Raw genomic sequence first — 26292 nt, forward strand, 5'->3', positions numbered from 1 at the left:
CCGGAGCATTGATTATTGAACCCTCAATTTCCTTCCATTTTGTGGTCTTATGTCCAACCCCTAGACAGGGGAAAGAAAAAAAGAACTCCGTCCATCTGATGGTTGTTTTCGCATTGCTAGACTGGACGGTTACTGGCCGACAACCATCAGTAAGGATATACACACAGACCAGACATCTGACCTCTGCCACTATAGAAGCTAGAGACTAAACCGATGGTCTACCATATTTCAGTGTACTATTTTGTCTCCCTAGTAACAAGAACTTAATTGCCTTCTCCAGGCGTAGCAAATTGAACATATACACAAAACTGATATGTACAAGGGGCTCAACTAATGCAAATACTTGCAAAAAAGAAGATCTACGCTTTACCAGGCAACCCTGAAGAGTCACCAGCCCTTGGCCTGCTATTCATAGATTTCTGAGTTTCAAGCACAGCGGATTTACTTTTCTGGAAGATATCTGGAGATGGTTTCTCACTTTCACGAGGGCTTACCAACTTCTTCTCAACATCTTCGAACTTGGCTGTTGCCCATGGTGCTGTGCCAACAGAAACAGCAAGGTTTGGTGTCTCTTGTGTCAAGGTAGAAATGGCATCACGAGTAGTATACCATGTGTTACCGCATTGCAGGCATTCCAGCTGGCATTATTTTCAAAAGGTTAAGGGGCATCAATCTTAGATGAAATTTCTAGTGCAGAAAAAAATTAATTAAACGATAATGACAAAATTGATGTCCTGTAAAGTGTGTGAGCCTACCAATCTCATCCCCAAAAAACTGAATATAAAGGTTTGACATCTAGAAATATATGTCTAGCATTGCAGCATGGTCATAATAATGGCCACTAATCTATTGGCCGGGTTGGTGGATAAAGAAGAACCACCAGGTAAATGGGCTATTTAGTTCCGCAAGACTTCCATATAGCCTCCCTAGAAAGCTGTAATATCTGAAAGGTGAAAAGTGAAAACCCCATAAAAGAGAAATTGCCACTACCCAGTGCCCTTCAAAAAGTTTAGGATGCAAGTTAAGCTTTCTAAAATAGAACCTTCCAAGCTCAGAACCTAGCAAAGATGTGACAGTAACCTGATATCTGTCGCCATGGCCAACTGTAATAATGTCAGAAACTCTGACTTTTTTCTCCATGCATCTCTTGCATCGTACATCTGTCATCTGTCTCAGATTTATGTAACATTAGAATCGAAGATATACAGCACAATAAATAGCAATAAAAATTGATACGTCATTAGAATGCAATATATGTGTAACACAAAAAAAAAAAAAAAAGAAATAGTTTGTCTCAGAACCAGTCAAAGCCTGGACCAATATTTTTTTGAATTCAAGTATCAAGCTCTCACCTGATCCTTCTGATAATGCAGGTCAAAATATCAGTAACACTTCACCAACCCACACATGTAATCATAGTGGTGCTTTATGAAACAAGAATGAGGAAGCTTCTGTTTATAGGAATGAGAAAGCCTTGCCCTCCCATCATCTTATCCACATAGGTTGAACATTTCTACCTTAACCTTGGATTAGAAAAAAAAAAGAAGTATCTCCAGAGTTTCTCATTCATAGGAAGTGAGAGGGTGTACATCAAAATAGTAATATAATATACAAAAAAACTGCACATTTCACATAACAATACATGACGCATGGGTACACATTATTGCACTTAAAAAAAATAAACCACATTAATGAGCACAAAAATGGCAAGTCTTTGAGTGTCAACAGGATCAAGTGGCCAACTGAACATATCCCTTGGATTTAATTTAGTCCATCTTATTTAATTTAGTCCGTCTTTGGATAGGACTTGGTTGACTTGACAGTGAAATATTCACATTTATGATAGATAAATATAGTCCTGGTTTTACTCCAGCCCAACCAGCATGTACAGTATACCTAATAAAGTATTCACAGATTTAGAGAAAGAAACTAAGCTATCCTTTATGAACACAGTACTTCCTGATAGTCTTTATGTTAAGATAAAAAGATGGTCACCTGGACTGGCTCTTCCAATTCTTGAGGCTCCTTAGCAGATTTCTCTTCTGCAGTTATTCCCTCCTGGAAAGACAATTATGAGATGTTTTTCACCAGAAGCCAAACGATACATGTCAATCAACTTGGTTTATTGTTCAGTGGTAAAAGCAATGGGATGCTCAGAATTAGCTGAAAAATGAGTAAAAACTCAAGCTAGAATAGCATACCATAACGATTAACAGGAAAAAGATAGATAAATATGTGACAAAGTCTAGCCTCGCTGGTAGACGGGAGTTCCAAACCATACCTCTTACCCCGTTCAAATGACATGACATGGTAAATTTCCTTTTCCAGGCGTAACTTTCCCAAAGAGGCACTATCTTATTTATTTCTGATTTTCTGAAAACTGTCAAGGCCAACTAAAAAAGGAAAACCTTATTTTCCCATTTTCAACATTTCAGGAAGATAAATCTATCCCAAGAACTAAAATGTGCCAAATAGTTAAGGTTGCTGCCACTGTGGCTCCTAGGTGTGTTGCCGTGCACTACTTATTAGTTATTGCACAGGTCTCTGATGTGCAGCGAGCCCATATTGCATCATTTGCTGCTTCCCATGCTCCTAATGTTGAGGCTCTAAACAAATTAGTAAAGCTACCATTGCTGCTATAATCAATGATGTTAGGCGAAGGCGAAGCTCAAAGCCTATGATGAGGCGAGGCATACGCCTTGAAGCATCAAAGCATAAGCTTCAGGATTAATATGGTGACATGTACATAATATTTATAAAAGCAACTGAAAAATATGCATATTCATTTGTCATGTAACAGATGTTTCTAGTGTTTTAGTTTTTCATTTTACATGAGCTTTGTAAACTATATAGATCATATCCATGTAATTTTTTTAACCATTTGACCACAAACACTTGATTGAATGGCACTTTAAAACTTGAGCACATCTCTCTCTCTCTCTCAGAGGGAAAAAGAGCGGTGCCCATCTCATTATAAACAGACATCAAATTCTTTCCTTTGTATTTTTTTTTAATTTACCATGTATCTTGTTAAGAAAAAAAAAAAGAGAAAATATTCATCTCTGACCAATGCATGGTCCAAAGATGTCTATATATTCTTTGAGAACTTAGTTCAACTTAACATATGCTTACATATTCTTAAAAAAAATAACAGCAATCTTGGAGTTGGAAAAGGAAAAGGCAGAGAGTTAGAAGTCAAGGAGAACTGTGATCAACAACCTTGGAGTCATCAGCAACGATGGAGAGAACAACCCTCTTCCCACTTGCACCATGAGGGCTATGCAAAAGAGAGTGACTGAGAGAGAACCCTAAGAGAACTGTACTCAGTTGTTGTGTGTGTGTGTGTGTGCGTGTGTGTGTGTGAGAGAGAGAGAGAGAGAGAGATGTCTCACCCTCTCACATTCTTACTATGATCTTCAAGATCCCTCTCTCTCTATGTATGTCTCATCTTTGCTTCCGCTTGCAGCCAGCAGATGTCATTGGCGGGTGATTTCTACCGGAGGCCCTCTCCGCTGTCTTTTTTTGAGGTTTCTTGTTGAGGGTTTCAGTTTAGGTTCTCTTTTGGGCTTTGCCATGGCATTTTTATTGGGATTTTTGGATCTCCAGTTGGCTCTCCATGGGGATTTCTTGTTGAAGCTTTTGGTTTGATTCTTTGGTTGATGTTGCTGCTGGTTTTTGGTGTTTGGGTTGCTGTTTACCCTACCGCTTGGGTCGTCATTGTAGCTTCCGCTGTTTTGGGTCGTCGTTGTCGCTTGAGTATGCCATTAGGTCATCACTGCCATTTGAATCTATCGTTGGGTCACCATATTTGCTTGGGTCTGCCATTTGGTCGTGACTACCGTCACAGCTGCTAGGTTCTATCATTGTAGTCGGTCATTGGATTAATCTCCCATGTCACTGGGTTCTGTTGCTGCTACTAGGGACTTTTATTGCAACAGCCAGGGATTGATCCGGGCTTCTAATGTCTTGTTGGATTCATAATGTTGTCTGTCTTACTGGTTCTTCCCAGCCTAGCTTGCCCTTTACCATCCTGTTGTGTAACTATTGCTCTTGTCTAGTTCGTCTTCCCAATGCCTGGTTATTCTCATTAATGGTTTTTTACTTTTTGTTAGCACTTATGGCATTTAGACAAGCTGCTACTCGTTTTCCAACCATTGGACGTGCTATTTTTTAGCCTCTTTATGGCTCAGTTTGGAGTTTCTCATAGGGCTCTTGGGGAATGATGGAATTCCAACCAGAATTTATGGCATTTATGACTTGCCTCTTTTTTGGCCTCTTAATGGGCCAATGTGGAGAATCATTTGGCTCGTAGGGCTCTTGCAGAATGATATGATCATGGTACTGATGACAGTTGTATTCATATCGGAATATACTACATATTGTATAGGTTTGAGAAATTTATACAATATGCTTGTATACCATAGGCATATTGCCCGTGTCGTACGATACAAAGGCCATACCGAACAATACGGGTAATAGGCCTCTGTATCTTACGATACGAGGACAAAACAAAAGAAATGGGCTTTTTTTTAAACAGCTCATCCCTCCCACTTTGTACACATCTTTAAGAGCTATGGGAAAGGGAGGTTTTACTAGTTTTCTAAAAAAATCGACATATGTTGATAAAGGCATTCCATTTGAAGGCATTGAAACCATTACAAAGAAAATGAGGATGAAGATGAAGATGATGATGATTAGCATTCATTGATGATAATCATGATATTTGGCACTTGGCAATAAACAATTATATGTTGTCAATTTGTGATATAATGTAAAACATTTTAAACTTGAGATGGATGTTTATTATGTTGTTCTGAATCTATGATTGATTGATTGATTTCTCATTTCTAAATGGGTTGTTGATATATTATGGCTTATAAATGATAAATCATGAATGTTCTTTATGTGAGATGATTTTTTTATATGGAATACATTTTTCCTATTTTTTCTGAATTTTTCTCTATTTTATATAACTTTTTAATTTTTGAAAAAATTAAATTTCACGACGCGCTACGCTACATTTACTATACGTTACGATATGGTGTATATGTCGGCCCAACCGGTACGCGTCCTGATATACCTTTTACAACATTGACTAATGGTATTTTGGGTACTCGGTTTAGTGTTTGTATTGGAATTTTTCAATACTTTTGCGTAAATTTAAAATTCCCTAACTTCTTGTTGGGGGTTTCATTAGTAATGTTGAGTTTAAGGTTATGCTCCCTCCCCCTCTCATATGCTCATCTTCTTATTGTAGCTATCCATGGAAAGTCTTCAACACCACATTCATCCTCATTTTGTTATTACCTCAATATAACCTATGAAATTGCTCATGCTAGTTTTGGAAATATACTTGAAACTGTAGGTACTACCATCATTGTCATCCTCAAATTGCTAAATGTGTCAAACGTCATCAAGATGGCAGATAAGAAAGTGGTGAGTTAAAAAAAATTAACAAAAAAAATTAAAAAGTAAAAACATGGGCAATTTTGTGTGCCCATACTTGAGGTGCATGCCTCACATTGATGCATGCCTGGATGAAAAGCTTGCCTCAAGCCTTAAGGCGTTAAGGATCTGAAATCACCTTGAGGCATGTGCTTCACCGCTTCACGCATTGAAGTTTACGCCTCTATCTATCATTTTCCTGTTTGCAGCCCCATCCCCCATTCCCCCCTCTTCAACACAAACAAGAGCCAAAGTCTTGCACTAGTTGTTGCACACATCTCTGAGATGCAGCCAGCCCCTCTCTTGCATGATTTGCTGCTTCTCATGCTCCTAATGTTCAAGCTCTCAACGAATTAGTAAAGCTACAATTGTTGCTATAATTGTTCTATCATTTTCCTGCTTCCAGCCCTGTCCCCAATTCCCCCTCTTTAACACAAACAAGAGCCCAAGTCACCTCCTCATTCCTCCAACCTGACATAGACAACCTACTCTACTGTGCCAACTCTCAATTGTTAGACAAGAATTATGGTCCGGGTGACGGAAGAATGAGGAAAATACGCAGGCTGCATGCTCAAAAGATGAAGATATGAAGATTTAGGAAAAGGGAATTATAGGAGTTAAGGAGCTGAAGGCAAAATAACAGTGCAAGAAAAGAAAAACAAATGGCCTGAAGGGTAGGGAAAAAATCCAATCCAAAGAAACATAATTTTGGTATTCTAGGATATTTGACAAAAGAAGGGAAACGGCAAGTTGCACAGGCCTTTATTTAACAGTTTGTAGGAAATATGAGGCCCATATCCAATAGCAAGCCACATGTGGGAAGCCCCACAAACTTTCTATATTTCATATTTCTGCCTTCAACTATTTGCTTTTGCTTATATATATATATATATATATATATATATATATATATATATATTGGTGTCCCTAAAAGTATGAGAGTTTTTGAATTAGTGCCCCTCATCCCAAAATTTATAGCTCCACCAATGCCCATATCAGGAATTCAGAAAGGTGGTTCCCTTTTTTGGGACATGAGCAAAGGCAGGCCTGAAATTAAAATTTCTCGTACAGCCTGGCGGAAGTGAACCCCAAAGTCCAAACACCTCCCACACCAAAAAAGAAAACCATTAAATAAACCAACTACATTGGCATTGATGAAATGAACTCAAATTGGCTTGAGTATGCAAGCCTTCAAAAGCTATGAGAAAGGCACAGATTGGACTCTCTCTCTCTCTCTCTCTCTCTCTCTCTCTCTCTCTCTCTCTTTCTGTGAGGATAGCAATAGCATTCATCCACTAACTCAAATCAGAACGAAAATGCGACATACTGGAGTCTTAAAAGTGATCAGAACGTCACACATTGAGCCTTCTCAAGATCAAACCAAGAACACTAGTCAACACTCAGCCAGCTCAAATCATTCCACTGCAGATTTAAGATCAAAGTATACGCATCTTTGGAAAGGCAGTACTAAATTGAGTATGATGATTGATTAGGTGTAAGCATCAACAAGAAGTTTTCAATGAATTTGCTGCATACATGCTTATAAAGTTTTCATGCAGGCAGAATTTTCATAGGCAACCCATGCAGCCATGCCTTCTTGCCATGTGATAGATCTCAAGACAAACAGCCTCTTTGAACATTATGACATACCATGCAAAAATATGTACCCTAATATAACCCAGTGAATAGGATAGATCCAGCTCGAGAATATGGACTATAGAGGCATTACCTTCAGTTCAGAAGGAGACATGTTCAATATGACAGAAGGCTCCAATTCTTTGTCTAGCAATCGCCTTGCCAACAGAGCATTGTTCTGAAATATTATAAGTAATTACCAAATGGACAGGAAATTTGTTGCCTAATTAACATATGATTATAAGAAATTACATAAGTAGTGCAACGTAAACGGATATCCTAGCACAAGTTTAACCACTTTTTCAAGCATAAAAACTAAAGGAGTGAAAACCATGCCTACATCATGTATTTAAATGAAAGACATCAATGCCACACAGAAACAAAATCAAGACAGTTTGCAGGATCCATCTTCTGAGTCAATGCATGTGTGCATGAATGCGAGCACGCACTAGTAGAAGCAGAACATGCAAATGCACTCACAGAAAGTCTAGGTTTTCTAAGCACATAACAAAAAGATGAACCACAAGCTGTTTACCATGAGATAGGCAAATAGTCAGCCAAAGTGTTTTACAATTAATTCATTTCTTCAGCATAATGAGGGAAAAATTCAGCTGGCCTATAACATAGCCATTATGGGTATAATACGTATTACATACATATCTTACAAGGATACAAATTGCAGTCTTAATCAACCTTTGAACAAGCAACTTAAATTTCAGAAAAAACATTAGTAACCGATCCCTCCAAAGTACATTCCTGCCATGGAAAATTTGACAATAAAAAGACCATCTTGTTCAAGACAAGAGAGAAGTACAACTATCATGCCATTATGTCCTCTGGTTTCAAGAACTTCCAAGTGGGCGTGTTTCCTCAATTGAGAATGGTTTTCCTTCAGAAGACCCAAGAAACTGCAGAACACCACCTTCAAGACCATCTCATCCTATTTTCTCCAACATACATAAACAAGAACTTTCATACATACCAATCTTTACTATCACACTTTGAGGTCTCTAAAGTCAATTTTGAGTACCTAGCTTGCTGCCTAGTTTTGCCTAAGCTATTTTATTGTTAGAGTGGATATCCATTTGGAATGTATTTGGTCCAAAGCAAGTAGCAGTTACATACTTCTCACAGAAGCTTACTATTCACTTGCTATACTCAGCAAGCAGCAGAGTCTACCCTTGTATACAGAAGTGTATGGACATATATAGCCTATAACAGATACCGATCTTCAGACAACAATGCATATCATTCAACACAACATATGCAGTTTATAATTCCATGATGGCAGATACATGAGGATTCATCACCAAAGGCCTGAGTACAAGCAAATGTACATGTAAAAATGCAAAACAGGTAAACCTTAAAATTAAAAACTAACTGCCGCATCTTCTGGTTATACTTTTGAAGATCTGAACCCAGCCCCTCATGTGAGGCCTTCTCAAGAGCAGTAACAGCAGACACAGCAGCGTCTGGCCAACGGACGGTCTCCTCACCCTAAAAGCACAATTTCATTACATCAATACATTCTGTGAGGAAAAAAAAACATAGTGATTTCACAACACCAACACATAGACAAATGCCCCACAACCCAAGAAATATGTTCCCTGTCATTCATTTGCTACTGATTAGTATCAGAAATTATAAGTAATATAGGAGAACAGAAACTTAAATAGTTCCTCACAGAAATTCAAAACAACAAACTGGAAAAGGTCTTCTGGAAGTAATTGTACTGGAAGAAATAAACATAGGCATCAAATACAAAGGCAAAACTCAAATTTAGATAGCTCATTGATTAGGGAAAATAAAAAATCATCAATCACAATCTCACATTTCTGGGTGAAACTAAAGTTATGATACACTGAATTGGTTGAGATATCTGAGGAGCATTATATGAGCCATAAGAGGCAGAACAGTAAAATGATCAGCCAACAGTCCATGGAGGCTTCACAACTATGTCACATAGGTACGAGTAGGGGTGCGGGTACGGGTGCCGGTGCGGGTACGGATATGGACCATTTTTAAAAAACTTGGGTGCGGGGGTACGGCCGTACACACACATGCACATATACATATATATGTCAAAAAATTTGAAACAGAATAACATATTCACACATATATATATATATCAAAAAATTACAAACAGAATAATATATTCATAAATCATAATCCAAAATTTATCATTCTTGATTCTCATTCTCCTCAGTCGCAAATTTACTGCTCAACTGAAGCCGAAGAAAATCACGCGTGTACAGAAGCATAAGCACAAACACAAGAACATAAACTTTTACATAACAAGATAAAGGAGCTAGCGAAGCAAAAAACGGATCCCAACACTACGAAGCAAGAATGAAGAAAAAAGAGGGAAGTGGAACATTAAAATGAGGGTTTCAAAAATTTTAACGTTAAAATGTTTTAAAAAGTTAAAATGTAAAAATCGTTAACATTAAAATCGGACATATTTGGACGCAGTCACGCATTGACCGCACCCGGTGCGGTCAACGCAGCACCCCTGTCGTACCCAGGGCCGTACCCGTGTCGTCCGGTACCGTGCAGGTACTCCTCCTTAGGAGGAGTACCCGTGTGACAGAGCTTCACAATGGTTCTGAAATGGCATTTTTAGCTTCTTCGATATCATTATTACAAAAGATGGTCAATGACACCCAATGCTTTTCTTCCTACCTTTTTTTTAGTATCCAACACAGTTATCAATGTCATAACTAGCAATTTTCAGGAAGGCTATTGTGAAAGTTTGTTTTCAAAGCACATGTGCTTTTTCTTATAAAAGTCATAAGAAAATATTCACACAAAGAAAAATAAAATACATAGCTAAAAACTTAAATTTTGCAATTAATTAAACACGATTCCTCACGTATGTATAAGACCGAATCCATTCGATTTCTAAAAAGGATCAATAGGGGGCCGTAGCACTGACCTCTGTCTTTCTTCCATAGGGGAAAAGATCGTAATGTTCCCTACCGATACAACGGACACTCTCAACGGATCTTGGTATGGTGAGTACTCATTGTTGATGGTCAGTCTGAATGGCATATAATGACAATGAGTTCTGACTTTTCCTCAAGAATTCTCATTAGTCCTGACCTTTCCAGAGAGTCCTGACCTTTCTCTCTAATTCATTAAAAACATCCATGAGTTCCTTTCTGTCAGGTCAACTGTACCATTTTGCCCTCTAAAATTGACATGAAAAAAATCCTCCACAAGTGTACCTAGGTTTCTCTTGAGTGATGCTCTAGCATTAACTTAATAGGACATAAAAGATTAGCCAACCCAGTTTAGATACTAGCAAAAAATAATGTTATTTGGTATACTTAGAAAAGCTAATAGAAATAAAATTTGGTTGTATTTTGATGATATTTTAGTCATTTTATCTCATAAACTAGGTTAGTGAAGACCCAGATCTAATTGATTAGAAGGTTATTTTGACGATACAAAACATTTGTATTTTTAACAATAATGAAGATATGGTGTTCTTAATAATTGAAAATTTTTTAGGTGCTTTTTACAACATTTCCTTTTAAATCAAAAGAAAACACATATTTGCAAAGATTTTTTTATATTTTATCGTACTTTCCAGAAAGGAAAAATATCCTGATATTATCAAAATAGCATTGTGACATCATGCTGATATTTACCTTTTTGTGATTTTTAAGATTATCACAGGATTTTCAACACTGTGTACATACAGGGTTCTTTGTAATTTTCATCAAAAAATGTGCACTCCTTCATGTGTAGAATGCCAACTTCAGTTAGGTTTTTTACTTTTTTCCCAACCAACAGAGAAATCCACATACACAGTTCTCTAATATATAATCCAATTTTATAAACCAGCAAAGTTTGTTGAATTTTCAAAGCGTACAAAATGATCCAACTAACTATGCGAAAATTAGGTTTTCCAACATGTAGAGCATATATAGTCAAATTTAAAAAAAAAAAGAAAATCACCTATGTATGTGTGTGCACTAACATTCAAACACCCTGCCACAACTACACTTATTGCACTCAATTTTTTTGAGAAATATTGCACCCGCATCCGAACTCACACTAGCACCTCTGACCTTATGCAAGGTCATCTAATTCAAAAGATGAAACATATAATGAAGATTACTGGGGATCCCTAATTATAGGAAACAGCCTAAGCTTCTAGTCATTCCAGCTCCAATACTTTGTTAAATTCTATGCAGCAACGTACTTTGAAGACATAATAAATATGGAGCATTTTTTTGACCTGTTTGTGATATTAATCCTGTCAAATTATGTCGTGTCTTGGTACCAACTATATAAGAAAACTATTATTTGATATTAGTCATGATTTTTTGCTTTGAATTATTTAAAAATATTTGGAGCAAGTCTTGTGCGAAGATCAATCTGGTCTGCTGGACCAGCATCTTAGACCCTTACTGGATGTCTTTCAACACATATTCCAGGACATCATGCATGTAAGTTGTAACTATAAAAATCTTACTCCTTTCTTTCATGTGGAGTTTACCACTTTTGTGTTTTTCTCGTTAGCATAACATAAAGTTAAAAGGCAGAAAAAGTGGTAGGTGTGCTTTCATGTGAGGCATAAATCCCATAGTGGCTAAAAAAAACATAAAAGTTTGTTCAAATGCAAAGCATGTATGTACATATGTGTATATTTTCCCTCTCTCTCTCTCTCTCTCTCTCTCTCTCTTTGTGTGTGTGTGTGTGTGTGATTTCAATGGAAGAAAGAGCTACCTTTACAATTGACAAAATAAGTGGAGAAACACAATCCTAATTGTTAGCGCTGCTTCACTTATGATCCATCATGCATACAAACATATTAAAAAATCTAATTTAGACACGTCCAAAGCTTAGTAGTCGTGCGGGCACCCTGACCTCTTAGACTAGGCTGGGTCATGTAGGAACCCAAGCCAAAAGAAAATGTTTTAGCTATTTTCTCCTACTTTCCTCTTCTACTACTACTTTACCATTTCCATTTCTGTGTTTTCCTCTTTTTCCTTTTGTTTTTCTTTTTTCTTTCTCATTTTCCTTCTCCTTCTTCATCCCATAGTCACAAATATTGTTTACATGTTTTAAATGGCGAGGTTTTTCTCGGGTATAATACAGTGAGCCTTCAAAATACAGGAAAAACATGGTAAATTTTAAAAAAATTAAAAAACTTAAAAAAATAAGGAAAACTAAAATAAATGAGAAACCAATAAGGCAACATCAAAAAATAAGTAGCTAAGCAACAAATAAAAATTAAGAACTGAAAATAAGCAGTTTGGCATTAAACAACGCGAAAAAAAAGTGCCTAAAATAAAAAAAATGGAACAAACATTGTTTGGCATTTTTTTCATTTAGGCATTGTTTTCAAGAAATGCATTTTTGCCATTTTATTCAGCTGATTTACTTATCACACTTTTAAGGCACTTTTTGTGACTATGTGCTGAACAGAAAAATATAAAAATAAGTTACAAAAACAGAAAAAAAAAATACAAGAGCAAGAACTTAAGATTATTATACAATTTAACAGTGGATAGCATAGTATTTCAAGCAAAATCTTTCTTCTTTTAGTATAGATACTTCATGTATTTTTTCCATTCCATCATTAACTTTTTAGACTTTAGAGTACATTCCTATCCACATTCATGTTCTCCATCTAAGTTGGACACAGCACTGGTGTCGACATCCCGACACGGGTAGGGCGACACACTTGGACATGGCAGTTTTGATTTTTTCATATTTTTTGTAGAATTTTGCAGGCTTGCATGTTTTTTTGTGGAATTTTGGAATTTTACATATTTTTATGGTGTTTTTCATATTTCTAGTGGAATCTTGTACATTTTTTGTGGAATTTTGGACACACACATATATATGTATATATACCTTGTTGTATCCCCATGACCGCAATTTTTAAAATTGCCGTGTCTGCACTAGTACCCATACCAGTATCAGTACGATTTAGTTCTTGATACATTCAATCTTCCACGTATCCAAAGCAAAAGCAGCGAGCAAAACTTGCTCACAACTCAGAATTGCACCTCTCACAAAAGAAAGCACAAGAAACAACAAAAGGGTGCAAAAGCTACATGATAGGATTTAATACCAAATTAATATCAGCTAACTTAACAGCCAAAATAATGAGAAAAAAGTTCTAGATTGAGATTAAATTGTTAAAATGGCAGAAAACCTGCAGAGAACATCAAAAAGAAAATAAAACCTGACCTTTTGATTCCTCTCTTGAGACCCATTTGATGAATCAGCAGTCTTAGCTGACACACCAACATTCTGATTAGAAACAGCCCCAACTTTTGCTGGATTGTCTATTTGTTCAATTGTGTCACGTACAGAATATATTGCTTGAAGGAGCTTCTCTAGTGACTTATCACGATAGCTATCTCCAGTAAGTGCCTTGAAGTTTGACAAAATTATATAATACTCAGAAGCTTCATTAGTACAGCTTCCTGGAGTTTCTATCTTGGTAAACTGATCAGACCTGGCTGCATCGTCATCCCGAGCGACGCTGATGGAAGGCATTTGTTTCCTCCGGAGATTTCTCCTGGCTGTCGTATGATCATCCTGGTCAACTGAACCTTCTTCAACTTCCAAATCTGGAAGCTCTCCCAACCTTTCACGAGTTTTCTGAACAAGAAGGTCAATTTCATGCTGTTTACTGTCCTCATAGTCCTTGTCAGTAAGCTTCCACAGTTTTTTCTCAACTGTATCATACACTTTTTGCACAATAAAACCTGGATGCACCGATCGAACTGGCAGCTGCTTGCCTAATGGAATAAAATGCACCACACATTTGTGCATAACAGCTTCAGCAGGCACCTCATCACGATGGAAACTATAGAATAGTTCCCTCGTATCACATGCTTGCCAGCTTCCTCCACCTTTTTTATCTGCTTCTTCAGGGCGATAAAACCATTGCCCTAATACAGCCATACTCCCATCTTTGGCCTGTGTAATGTCCTAGAGAAAAAGTGCACAAAACGTGTCAAGAAGCAACAACAGTAGGGTTGGGGGGAAGGGGGTGTTGTTGGGGAATCAAAAATGGTGTGTAAACAAAAGTAGACTCAAGTGCCGTTCTAGTAGATCTATCCCCAACAGCAAATAAATAAACTAGGAAATTAGAATTGGAACCTAAACACCTGCGAGTGCCTTAGCACATTTTTTATATTATTAAATGCACGCATATGAAAAATATATGCACGTAGTAAGCACAACCTGCACAACACATGCACAAAATATAAACCTTCATGTATTAATTAGATCATTGAAAAATTAAAAGTTAACGATTATTACCACCAATAGTTGTGCCTAAACATGACCCTTACCAGGAAACAAACTAAAACCTAGGCAGAGGAAGAAAAGGAGGAAGATAAATGAGGAGGAGAAGGAGAAGGGAATGGCAAGAACAGCCTCCCTCAAATGTTTAAGGCTTGCTTTGGATAAATTTGACAACAGGTTCTTTATTGACCTGCAAACAAACCAAGGCATGCACCACATCCACCCATGTTCATGCATGTGTTCCTGTCTCTTAGAAGCGCCCTTATTATATAGCCACTACCACCAATAAGCCCTGCCATATTTGACATGGTGCCTCAACCCTCTAAATAACCTTGACCAATAGCCCTAACACTTAATGGGAATTAACAACTTCACCCACCCATAATAGCTATTGAAAACTAAAAAACTTGAGACTAGAGTCACTCCGCCAAATGGATAAATGCATGCTTATCATTCATTGCTTTCTTTTTGCAGTCATACTTGGCAGTTAGCATCATCTGACTCCTCTCTTGGAGTCTAAATGGACCCTGAGTGCTTAGATTTTGTCTGAAAGTATCACACAATATTGATGAATAACTTATACAGATACAAATATATATATGTGTGTGTATTAGTATTTTTTGGTACTTTTCAACCAGCATCATGAAAGAGAAATTTTCAGTAGCTTCCTCTTAAGAGAGGTAGAAGTTCCTGTAGGGAACGGAAAGCTTATGAAAACAGCACTTTAAATCAAATAATTATGAATATTAGTACTATTTAGCCTTTACAGATCTCTTCCTTGTATGATCTTGACCATGGTTCATGTGAACTTGAATGCCAATGCAAGAAAACCAACCAAACAAACATATCACCGTATTCCATGTCCCCTTACGAAGCAGAAGAACAAACTTACCTTAATTATTGCAACATAAGGCTTCTCATTTGCTGCTTCAGGAGTCAAAAGCACTGGATCCTCCTGTGGATAAAAAAAGAAAAAAACAAGAGGAAGAGCAATAAGCATGTGTAAGGGCATAAGAGAAATAGCATCTTTGATGAATAAAAACAATATTTGAAGTTTCAGTCTTCAAAGACAAGAATAGCCATTATTTAATTGACAATCATAATGATCCCTTTTCAACATAATAGTTGTGCAACGACAAGGGGAATTAATGTTATGAAGGAGAAGGACAAATTTTCAGTATCACTTCTTTTCTTCCGTTGATGAAATTCCAAAGAGCAAGATAAACAATTTGCTCGGATGACCCGCCTTATGAGAGTTGGGCCTACTAAGTGGACAACTCACCTCCCCTCTCCAGTAATATTCTGGAAGTGGAAGGCAGATGTGGGTTATTTCTTCGCGTAACACCCATGGAGAACCCAACAAGCAAAATAAGAGTGCCCTTGATGACTCACTTTCTGTCACCTAAGCCTACCGAATGAAAAACACGTCCACTTCTCCACTGTCTAGCATTGGTATCAATGCAAGAAGCAGCAGCCTTATCTACACGGTAATTGGTTTAAGTATTTCGATGTTTAACTGTATCTATGCACATACTCCTGCTCCGATTGGACTTAATTCTCGATTTTCTTGTCTGCTAGAAATGATAAGTCCGTAAGGACCCTTTATTCCTTGATATCACATCGCCAGCAAGCACACTTACTGGGAACAAATTTCTGGTATGTACCCGATTTTCCTCCTTAGGATACAAACCGCCGTTTTCTAAAAACTGCTATTTAAACGCAATCGCAAAATGTTATGCGATTAATTCCCTGATGCAACAGAATGCCATTTTCCTAAAACCTAGCATTTTAGGTGGCATCAGACAAGAAAAAGCTGTCATCAAACCCAGCCATATATAGGTCTCCATAATCTTTTCATATAAACAACTCAATCAATAGCAATTGTACATGACTAATCCTATGCAAATGCCAAAAGCAAAGTACACCAAGAAACCCGTAAGCTATAGTCAAAGTCACTGACTTCCCTCCCAACTGAGCAAATAGAAGTCCCATAACAAAGGAATTTCTTTAAACCATGGCAATGCCCATTCCCAACCCAACTAAAATCGACAAAAGTTCAAATCCCTCGGGTTCCAAACTACAAGCAAACGCAACCAACGAAGCAATTAGAAATCTTACGATCTGGAAGACGTTTCCCTCCAACTCGAACGCGGAGTAGTGCGTCTTCCTGTCTCGGCCCTTTCCGGATACCTTAACAGGGTCGCCTACGGGCTTGAGGTCGACGGGGGTTTCCTCTTCCTCCTGGATTTCGGGCTCTCCCGCTGCCTCCTCCACTTTCCCTGGTTTCTTCTTCTTTGAGGAGGAAGCAGATGCGGGCTGCGGGGACCGTCGTGTGACGGTCGACGCTGGGTTGGCTTCGTCCTCCTCGTCGCTCGTAGCAACCTGCGCGAACCGTCTCTTTCCCATCTCCCTCCCTCTCTCTCGCTCTGAGTCAAAGACACAATTGCCGCCAAATCAACGAAAAAACGGCTGAGACCTCCGTTTATGGGCAACAGGTTCCCAAGACGGTCGCCTTCTTGTCTCGACCCGGAACGCTAAAAACCGAGTCGTAAATGATAACGTGGGAAAATGGGTGGAAATGACAGAGAGAGATTTGTTTAGATGGAGGGAAAGTAATGAGGAAAATGAAAGGAATATGATGCGAGTTTTGGTCACAGGAAAAGGAAATGCAGGGGACGGAAACGAAATTATTTTTAGCTTATTTTCAATCCCTTTAATAACCAATAGATTTGAATGGAAAGGATGGGAAAAAATGATAAATTATTGAAAGGGATTCATATGCCATTAGGGGCCATTATTATAAACAAAGTCAAGTCATTTCCATTCTTTTCCTTGTTACAATTAAACAAACAATATTTTTTACATTTTCTTTCATTCATATCCAATTCATATCCAAACATGCCTTTATAATAGTTTTTTTTTTCTCTTCTCTTCTTTTTTTTTTCTTCTGGTCAGTTTTTTTTTCTTTCTTTATGTTTTTCCTTTCCATCCATTAAAATCATTTCATTTTCATCTTTCATGTGTTGGTGCATTTGCTACAGGGGTGAAGGGAGGGGGCCCACCTAATCCGTAGCCCCGCTTCAACTAATTAAAAAAATCAAAAAATTTATTTGCGTAATGTTTTTTTTTAATTCGAGTTTAGTTTCACCTTACCCGAATAAGTTTATTAGACTGTTTAACTCCCTCAAAAAAATCTTCCCTTTACTCCTTACATCTAACACTATACATTCTCCGTTCTTCTTCATTCTTTTATGTGTTCACACAAATTAGTGAAACAATAATTTCAAATGCAGGTATTTCAATCAATCTACTATGATCGATAGTTATGTGGCACTAAGGGTGTGCTATGTGGCCTCGAATATTTGATATGATATTGCTTTAAAAGCTGTGGTGTGCAAGATCCTTGTTAAGATGTATATATGTCAAACCTACAATACCTGTAACATATATATAGAAACAGATGTCAATGGAAAGGTGACCAGACATCAAATCCATAGATATGAAATCCTCGGTGACCCAATACGCTGTTAGAGTAAAAGACTTGACTCGGCCACTTGGAGCAACACAAAGGCATAGAAACAATGAAGAACTCCAACAAGGACGGTTGAGGTCAGCAGGGGACGTCTGATGCTCTTGAATTTTGATTCTAAAATGAATTTTTTAAAAACAAAATTCCACCTTCAATTGGAATTTGAATGAAAAATTCAGCTCTAGTCTTCCTTTGGATCCATTTGATTGCCTGGAAATCCACTATTTTCAGGAACCAAAATTCAAATATTCAGATTTCGTTCGTTATCTAACAAAGAAAGGATTTTTTTTTTCTTGCCATTGGAAGCATTTTCAGAATTTTTTATAAAAATATAGTCCCACCTAAAGGGGCTTAAAGGGGTGAGAAGACGATCTCCGGACAAAATGTGCATATATTTCAAATGCATATAATTACAGAGAGAGATGAAGAATTGAAGATGTGCATACAGTTCAAATGCATAGTTGACATTGCTAAACAAGGTGGACAACCAAAAATAAGGTTTGTTTGATCTTTGATTGTCTACTTTTCATCTTGATAAATGATTCATGGGAATATTCTTTTATCTTATGGCAAGTTCGGTGATATAATCTGATATGAAAGAATACTGTTTGTCGATGTAATATTGATAATGCGGATTGAGATGGCTGAGATGATGAGTTATCCAATCAGCAACCAAGCTAGGCTTGTCATATAATTTTGCCTTTCTAATTTTTGCTACTATGATAGAAGACTCTTTGGTGATATATTTTTGCTTTTCTAGTTTTTTGTACAAATGGAAATCAAGTTTTGGAAAGTTTAAAACATGGTTTTTAAAATGCTGGTTTTCATGTAGCTTCAAGCGTGGCTGGTTAATGAGATGTTGGAGAATTAGCTTTCATGATTTCATCTAACCTTATGGAGATTGTGGGTGTAGAGAAACAATCGTATCCATAAGGAACTCGTCACTCGTCATCTCCAGAAGAGGAAGCATCTTCCATATGGAATATAAGTGCAAATGGATTCCACACAGCCTTGAGAAACTGCCCGAATGAATCAAGAGAAATGCAAGTGTGGGTGGCCACTGGTTTTGTGCCTGACAAGTGGCCGATTATTCCTCAAAATCAGATTGTTTCGGGTCCCTCCAATGGAAGCAGAAAAGTAGCTTCATTGGCAAAGATGGCACAGGCCGGACGGTCTGCTCTGGGACAATTATCAGCAGCTCCCGGAAAACTCTGGGCTGGTTAAAGTTCTACTTTCCCTCACCCCACTGATTCCCGGCTGCTTCTTGTGCGGCCAACAACAAAAAATGGCTTGCCTGGATTCGTGGTTCGCTCGAGGGCAGGAGACAACCAGAGCATTCTTTGGCTGCATTGCTGAACAGGTTTAGCATTCATATTTTGGACAACAACCCCTCTAGAAATCGCCGGCCTTTGGGCCCAATACTTGTAAAATCTGGTCTCACCATGTTTTCTGTGGCATTTTGCTTACGTCTCTTTATCAGCTCCTTTCGATTGCTGAATTTTGTTTGTAAATGTCTTCTCTTAATAAAAAGGTTAGGGGGGCCCTTTCCCCCGCAGGGTTGTTGCGGCACTGGTGCTGGTGAAGGAAAAGAAATCGACGACGCCCTCTAGAGTAGAGAGAGAGAGAAATGAAACCCTCTGCACATCGAGGGTTTCAACCACTTGACCGAGAACCTCTGGCAAGGGTTAGAGAGAGGGAGAGAGAAAGAGAGTGAGTAAACAACGGCCGATGACGGCCGACGACGGTGGCAACAACCGTCGGTTTTTTCCAGTGTAGAGAAATGAACACATAATGAAAAACCAGAAAAATGAGAGAAAGAAACCTCCATTGGCATTGGATTTTCTCTTCCAACCCTTCTGCGACACTGTCGACCATTTGTCATCATTTCTGATGGGTCGCCGGTCGGGTGACAGTGAAGGGAGAAAGAAACGGTGGAGAGGAGAGGGAAGATGAAAATAAGAAGAGAATAAAGCTTAGAATATCTTAACACGGTTTATGAATTTTTTCTATTACACCTTCGCTTTTAGCAATTTTTTGAAATGGTGCGGATGACCCACTAGTTTATGGAAATCTTTAAGGCAATGTTAATCCTTGATAAAACATCACAAGAACAAACCATAGTTTTAACAAAATTTTAGGACCATGTTAGGTTTACAACTTTCATCCATCCCTACCCATGTTGATAATACAATTAATATTTTATAAAAACTAAAAATTTTAATTATGAAATTCCACAATTCGGCCTCATCAAGCACCCCCTAACTGATATATATATTTTTTCCCCTTTTTAACCACTTATATATCTATATCTGCCCTGCATTTTTTAAAAAGTGGGGTTGAACCAAAAGTCAGTAGCGAGTTGCGCCTTCAAGAACCCCATGTTATTTCCGAAAATCTTCTGCTAAGGTCTCCAAGTGTAACGGGCGCGAGTTGGTGCTGTGCCTCCTAATATGGAGGAGGCTAATTCTGCTCACAGATCCGCGCCACCAACCCCGCCACCGGCACCACCACCAGCACAAAACCCTGCTCCTCCTTCGGGCGTCTATACCCCAACAAAGAAGAAGAGGAAGTTCGACGATGCAGAGTTTCAGGCATCCAAGTACTGCAAGATCCGGTCCATTCTCAAGGGCCTCCGCCCTTCCATCATCGACGTAACATCCCAATATCCATTGTTGTCCTATAAATTTACTGGCTTTCTGATGTCTTTGGCCTCCCTCTCTCTCCTTGTCTAAAAAAAATTCGTCATTGGTTTGTCTTTTTGTTTTATCTGTTTGCTTAGTTGTCAGGTCGCGTTCTGTTATTTGCGAAGTTGGTCTGATAATGATTTTACTGCTTTTCTGTTTTTGGTGTCTGTAAGTTGCATTGCTTTTCTTTATTTAATGGTGGTAAAGTGACCGATTTGCGATGAGGAGGAGGTTTAGGTATTTAGGTAGTCTGTTTAGTCGTCATTTATTCTTGTTGGTTATTGAGTTTCATCGCGAGTCTTCTTTTTGTTCCGCTTTGTTTGAGAAATCTTGCTATCCTGACGGTTGAGCTCTTGTAGACAATTCGTATTCGTTCTTGACATGGTTCATCCGTTGCATTTTTTTTTTTGCTTTATACCCGGCAAGGAGCACCTGTGTTAACTTCTCAAATCGATACATAAGCATACTCCGGTTCTATGTTCTTTTGGTCGTTGGCAGTTTTCCTCGAATTGTACCAAGAAGAGCTCAGATGCTTTTGCCATGTCCAATGCTACTCGTCAGCTTTAGCTCCTAGGCTCAAATCTCTGCAACTTGACAACTTAAAGGGGATTTCTCTTTGGGCTATGCAAGTGCCAGTAATTTATAGAGGAAAGGGCATGAAACGCATATAGAGGATTGAAGACAATCGATAGGCGAGAAGTATGATAACGCGAGGAAAAGAACTGATCGAAATGACCTTATTTGGAGAAGAAGTTTGGTTCTTGTGCCAATAGTGAATTTTGTCGTGATTCAACGAAGTTTTTTACCTTACTTCGTTACTTACATTGTGTATTGACTTATCATGTATCGTACTCAACACTGAAAATTTCATTTTAGAAGATTATCTAGTCTCCACCATTTCTTACTGCAGGGGAGACATCACTGTATGACCTTCAAAGTCTTACTTTGTCTCATCAGACTAGGCAATGCGTTTTGGTGTTTTGGTGTAACCTAGTGTTATCTTGTAGGATGTTAGTCTTTGTCGCAGTTCCCACTTTGTGACTCTGTAGTGAAAGCCTGTGCCTAGGCCCTAGAGGCTACCTAGGCTCCCTAAAATGGAAGCCCAGTGGCCAATGCCTAGGGCAGCTGGCTTGATTGGAAGCACCAGGCTCTTTTTTCTCCTTCTTTGTTTTTTAAAATGTGAAAAGCATTTAATACGAGGGATTTGAATTACTTCTCATTATATCGGGTATTTACTTTTTTTCCCTTTTCTAAATTGTAAATTTATTTTTTTTCAAAGTTCATTCTTCTCACCCGTTGAGTCCACAAGCCACCTGAACCGACATGGTGCTGGTGCTCCTCCAAGTGCATTAAGTTACAGCTTGGCTACCTGGAACGAGTAATTTTAGTGGCCTTAAAACTGCTGTTCGATGCACTGGTGACTAACACACTTATCCTTAGCATCTCTAGGTGGAGAAGGTTGGTTCATTTTCTGGTTTGCACTTTTTCTGTTTACAAATGTGTGCAACCTTATTGGAAATCCTAGTTCTATATTTGACGCACTATTTGTTTGTCTACACCTTGAAAGAAGTGGAGTTTCCCTGACTCATCATAGTAAAGGTGGCCTGATTGCTCAGCTTCTGACTGAATATAAAGCATTTAGCTTTGGACCAAGTTGATTTGATAAAAGATTGAGCTTAGTTCATTGCAGTTCCCAGAACAGTTTCTCCACTTCAATTATCTTAACTATTGAACATAACAGTGAAGGCCAAGTGGTACTTGCTGTTCTGGACAATAACTAAGTTTGCTGGAAAATACTATCAATTGATGTCTTGAGAAAGCAAATGAAAATGATGATGTGTAGTGATGCTGAGGTGGTAAGCTGACATGGTATATTCTCTTTTTAATTTTGTCCTCTTTTAGCACATATTCATATGAGACCACTTTATCATCTCTCCTTCCTGCTGGCAAGTGTGCGATATATCATTGTTGAGAAAGGAGGCATTGGCCTTTCTGCCTCTCAAATCAAAACGAGCAGGCAGTTCTGTTTACATTTTTTTGCCACAAGAAAGCACACGTATGGTTACTGCTCTTCTGCTGCTTATGCTTAGTAAGAGGGCTTTGCAATTTTTGGCATTTACACTTGGATTGCATGTTTTACACGTCTTATTGTTTCTCACCCTGTCGTTACTGGCACATGTTTATTGCAGGTCCTACGAGCTCCTGAGTACCGCATCGGCAAATGTGCAGATACTATTCGGAAAGGTATTCGTAAGCTTTATCCTCCAGATGTTGTTATAAGTTGATGTTCTCTTGGATGATATTCATATCTAGCATTTTAATTGATTCATCATTCTGGATAAGTTAATTCAGTGTTTTGCACTTATTTTTGGTTTACGAGGACGTGGAATCTCCTACATGTTATAGGTAAATCTTTAGAGTTACATGTCTCACAAGCAGATTATTTAAGAAGTGACTGATATTACAATGTCATCAGATATTGTGACCAAGAGATTAATCTTGCATCATGTACGACTTGCTGTTATCCAGGCTAGGCATCATTTCCTGCTTCTTGGTCGTCAAACATGGTGCCTAGGCATGGATATTATAGATGCAATTATTGACAGATAGAGGTCACTCTGACAAATCATTCTAGCAAACTTCAGAAGCAAAGATTCAGAAAGTAGAATGTCTATTAAAAGAATGTCACCAATAAGATAATCTGATAAAGCAAAAAGCTGGTTCTAGCAGTTTTCTTTTCAAGCATGTTGAGAGCAGTTATATTCTTTTTTTTTTCCTTTTCATGATGCCATGTGGAATACAGTTACTATGTATGGATTATTGTATAGTTTGTGTGATATTTATTGTTCTTACATGATGTTCAAAGAAACTTGGTATTAGTCTAATAGACCAATACATCCCTCCTGCAGTTAACTAAGTCTAGCAGTCACAGTGCTGCCTATGAAAGATATGCTAGTCACTTTACTATGGGTTACTCATTCTGAAAGCCCATGTTTTTTTTTTTTTCCTCCTCTTTAAGATTTAAATAATGATATTTTCTTATACTTTGTTTGGCTTGAGCTGCCCCAGCTTGGCTTAAACTCGGCTTATGCCTGCTTGTAGTCATTCCAAATTGGACCAGGCACCAAGTATGATATATCTTAACCCATCCCATAGCCAGGTTCCACTCATGCCTTAGAAAAGTTACAGAGCGGCATTTGGTTGTTTTAGACTTGAGTATATAAGTTTTACAAGATTGATTAAAACCTTTAGTGTAGATTGTTCTTAAGTCCTCTCACATTTAGGGTGTTAGAGTCCATCCTACTTGAGGAGCAGACATCTCGACATGTGGAATTGTAGGCCCAAATTGTTGAGCTTGTCTGTGATGCCAATTTAACATTTTGACCCAAAACTGACCCCAACTCTCTGTTTGACAGGTCTCAACACACCCCATACCTTTCATGATTCACCTCTTAAAAAGGCTATGAACTAGGAAATTTATGGTGTGAGATATAAATATATTAGTTTCTCTCAATTTTTTAAATTTGGGTCTATTTTCAGGTTCTTTCTCATATATGTGTGTGTGTGTGTGTATGAGTGAGAGAAGGAGAGAGTTAACGTAAGCAGCTAAGTCTGCTGCACCGTGATAAGCATGTGAGGCATGTTTGGACCTTACCTGCTATACTCATCAAACTCTTTTCTATGTTAACTTTTGGTACTTAGTGAACCTCAATTGAGTATTGTGATGAGAGATTGTGATAGGGTGTAAAAGGTTAATTTTGAGCTTGACGTGGGTTGGATTTTGTTAGAACCATCTCAATTTGGTTCAGTTGAATGACTTATGGTTCTAAACTGGATTGGTATTAGTGGTTTTACCTCTCTAGGTTCTTATAGATCTACCCAAGAACGATGGTTGGTTTCAGGTCATTTATGGTGTTGGTCTGTGTTAGTTATGGACTTATGGGTATATAGACCATTCCTTATTTACTTTAGAATAAGCTGTTTTCATTGCTATTAGTCGTAAAGTTACTGCCATGATATCTCCCCAAGTAGGTCAATGTTTGTTCCAGTGACATACTGAAATATCAAAAAGGAACAAGTTGTTGGCTCACCTCTTCCAGTGGGCTGACAATTATTCTGGTTGGTGGCATTGAAACTCGCCAAGGTTTTCTTCCAGTCTTTTGTTTTTCTCCTCATATGATGGCTGACAACCGATTGTTGAGCTGTAACTGGTTATGTTGTTTTCCATCACTCTCCTCCCTCAAGTCATGGCAAAGGACTAGAGACTCTGAATTTCTGCCTTTGGCTTGAGTTGACGAAATGAGGGGCTTTGTGGAAAGCTTCACAAAATTGTTATACTAATGTTAACTTGTACATTCAAGGGGATATCAGGGAGAATAGGGGTCTTAATGTGGGGCAAAGTGTTTCAGTTGCATAGATTAAGGGTAGATGAAAAATCCATTTCAGTTGATTGTTATAAATCTCTTGATGGTTCTCGTATCATGTTTTCTTTCTTTAATTCCTAATAATAATTCTGTTATTCCTTGGAAGCACTATCAACGTTTCATTGTCTCATTTTTTTCGTTTTGGGATGCACAAGACCTCAGGCTCATCATGGAGTTGTCGAAGCAGCTTAGGGCTGAAACAGTTTCTTTGGGGAAGATGAGAAGATTTGAAACAGTGGAAGACATTCCTGACCGTCGTCAAGAAGAGAAAATAACCGAAAAACCTGCAGTGGAAAAGCCACCTCTGGAAGAGAAGGTTTCAGTCAACGAGCAAACTGTGCTGCAGAAAGGAGTGGCTTCTGAATCTCATCTAATTGGAGGATCACCTGATGCTTGGAATTTCATAACTTATCCTGGCTCTGATCCAGTTTATTATGGGAAGGTAAAAGCAAGTGTGGCAGCAACACGTGAGCCGGTACAATCCTAGGCTGAGTTTCTTGCACAATCAATGACTAATGCTCGTGCAATGACTCACAATTTTTTTTGGGCATGTTTAAATTATAATTAAACGTTAACTAACCATTTCAACTTCATCCGTTATTGTACTTCTAGATTTGAACATTTGAAATGTACATTGTTGTATTCTTGTACCAGTTAAAGGCTTCCCCTTAATGATACACATCTCTTTTTGCCTGCAGGAGGCATCAAACCTTTGATCTTTAGCAGTCAATGCTTATAGTGTAATCTCAAAGCTTTGTTTGTGTGACTGAATGCACTTGTTCTTTTCTAGAGGGTAGAAAGTGGTCCAGTGTTATTAGGGGCCTCAAGGCGTTTTTCACCCGTAAATGCCTAGAGGCATAAAGGCGACCAGAAAAAATCTGGTTTTCAACTTCCTCTTTGCCGGTTTCTTTTACGAAGCTGCCGTCGGCATTAATAAAATCGGCGGTGTTCTCTTCGGTTTTGGATTAAAATCCAGTGTTGTCCTCTGAATCAGCAACAGGATTTTTTGCCTTGAGACAATTTAGGGCTTTCGCAAGCAGAGGAAAACGGCGGAAGGATCAGTTTGTAGCTGGAACCTCTCTTCTTTCGGTTCCTGAACAATCGGAACGCCGATTCTTTAGCCGGAATTCTAGCGAAATTAAAGAATCCGACTGCTGTGTGTTCCAATTGCATTAACCTTTGTTTAGGAAATTTCTGATCTTGGATTTGGTCATGGGGAATCCGTCAAGCGCTCTAAATCATCGTCTCTGCTTGGTCTAGTAGTGGTCATTGCTTCTAACAAGGTCAGTGTCTCGTT

At 38.3% G+C, this 26292-nt stretch overlaps 2 protein-coding genes across 3 annotated transcripts; one reads left to right on the top strand and one right to left on the bottom strand.

The window, feature by feature from the left end:
• Window positions 1-8: 8 nt before the first annotated feature.
• LOC116253608 (uncharacterized) lies at window positions 9-16825 on the bottom strand. Its single transcript, XM_031628520.2, has 8 exons — window positions 16477-16825; window positions 15251-15313; window positions 13291-14040; window positions 8443-8577; window positions 7175-7258; window positions 1996-2058; window positions 1081-1167; window positions 9-638 (listed from the first exon to the last, which is right to left on the bottom strand). Exons 1-8 carry the CDS (start codon window positions 16762-16764, stop codon window positions 360-362), a joined length of 1749 nt encoding a protein of 582 aa, XP_031484380.1. The 5' UTR covers window positions 16765-16825; the 3' UTR covers window positions 9-359.
• Window positions 16826-18917: 2092 nt separating this feature from the next.
• LOC116253543 (uncharacterized) lies at window positions 18918-25709 on the top strand. Of its 2 annotated transcripts, none has more exons than XM_031628401.2 (3): window positions 18918-19247; window positions 22761-22815; window positions 25151-25709. In XM_031628401.2, exons 1-3 carry the CDS (start codon window positions 19173-19175, stop codon window positions 25480-25482), a joined length of 462 nt encoding a protein of 153 aa, XP_031484261.1. In that variant the 5' UTR covers window positions 18918-19172; the 3' UTR covers window positions 25483-25709. The 2 variants fall into 2 exon arrangements, with proteins under 2 accessions (XP_031484261.1, XP_031484260.1); XM_031628400.2 differs by lacking the exon at window positions 18918-19247 and adding an exon at window positions 20119-20538.
• The last annotated feature ends 583 nt before the right edge of the window (window positions 25710-26292 follow it).

Source organism: Nymphaea colorata, chromosome 4 (genome assembly GCF_008831285.2).
Source record: "Nymphaea colorata isolate Beijing-Zhang1983 chromosome 4, ASM883128v2, whole genome shotgun sequence".
Lineage (NCBI taxonomy): Eukaryota > Viridiplantae > Streptophyta > Magnoliopsida > Nymphaeales > Nymphaeaceae > Nymphaea > Nymphaea colorata.

Bases quoted from the DNA above. Each gene is read 5' to 3' on its own strand.
- LOC116253608 (XM_031628520.2), bottom strand. From the start codon at position 16,764: ATGGGAAAGAGACGGTTCGCGCAGGTTGCTACGAGCGACGAGGAGGAC. The intron at 8,578-13,290 runs GTCAGGTTTTAT...TTGTGCTTTTAG, and splicing joins CTCAAGAGAGGAATCAAAAG to GGTGAGGAGACCGTCCGTTG. The intron at 639-1,080 runs GTTACTGTCACA...AAATAATGCCAG, and splicing joins GCCATGGCGACAGATATCAG to CTGGAATGCCTGCAATGCGG.
- LOC116253543 (XM_031628400.2), top strand. From the start codon at position 20,338: ATGGAGGAGGCTAATTCTGCTCACAGATCCGCGCCACCAACCCCGCCA. The intron at 20,539-22,760 runs GTAACATCCCAA...TGTTTATTGCAG, and splicing joins TCCGCCCTTCCATCATCGAC to GTCCTACGAGCTCCTGAGTA. The intron at 22,816-25,150 runs GTATTCGTAAGC...GGGATGCACAAG, and splicing joins TGCAGATACTATTCGGAAAG to ACCTCAGGCTCATCATGGAG.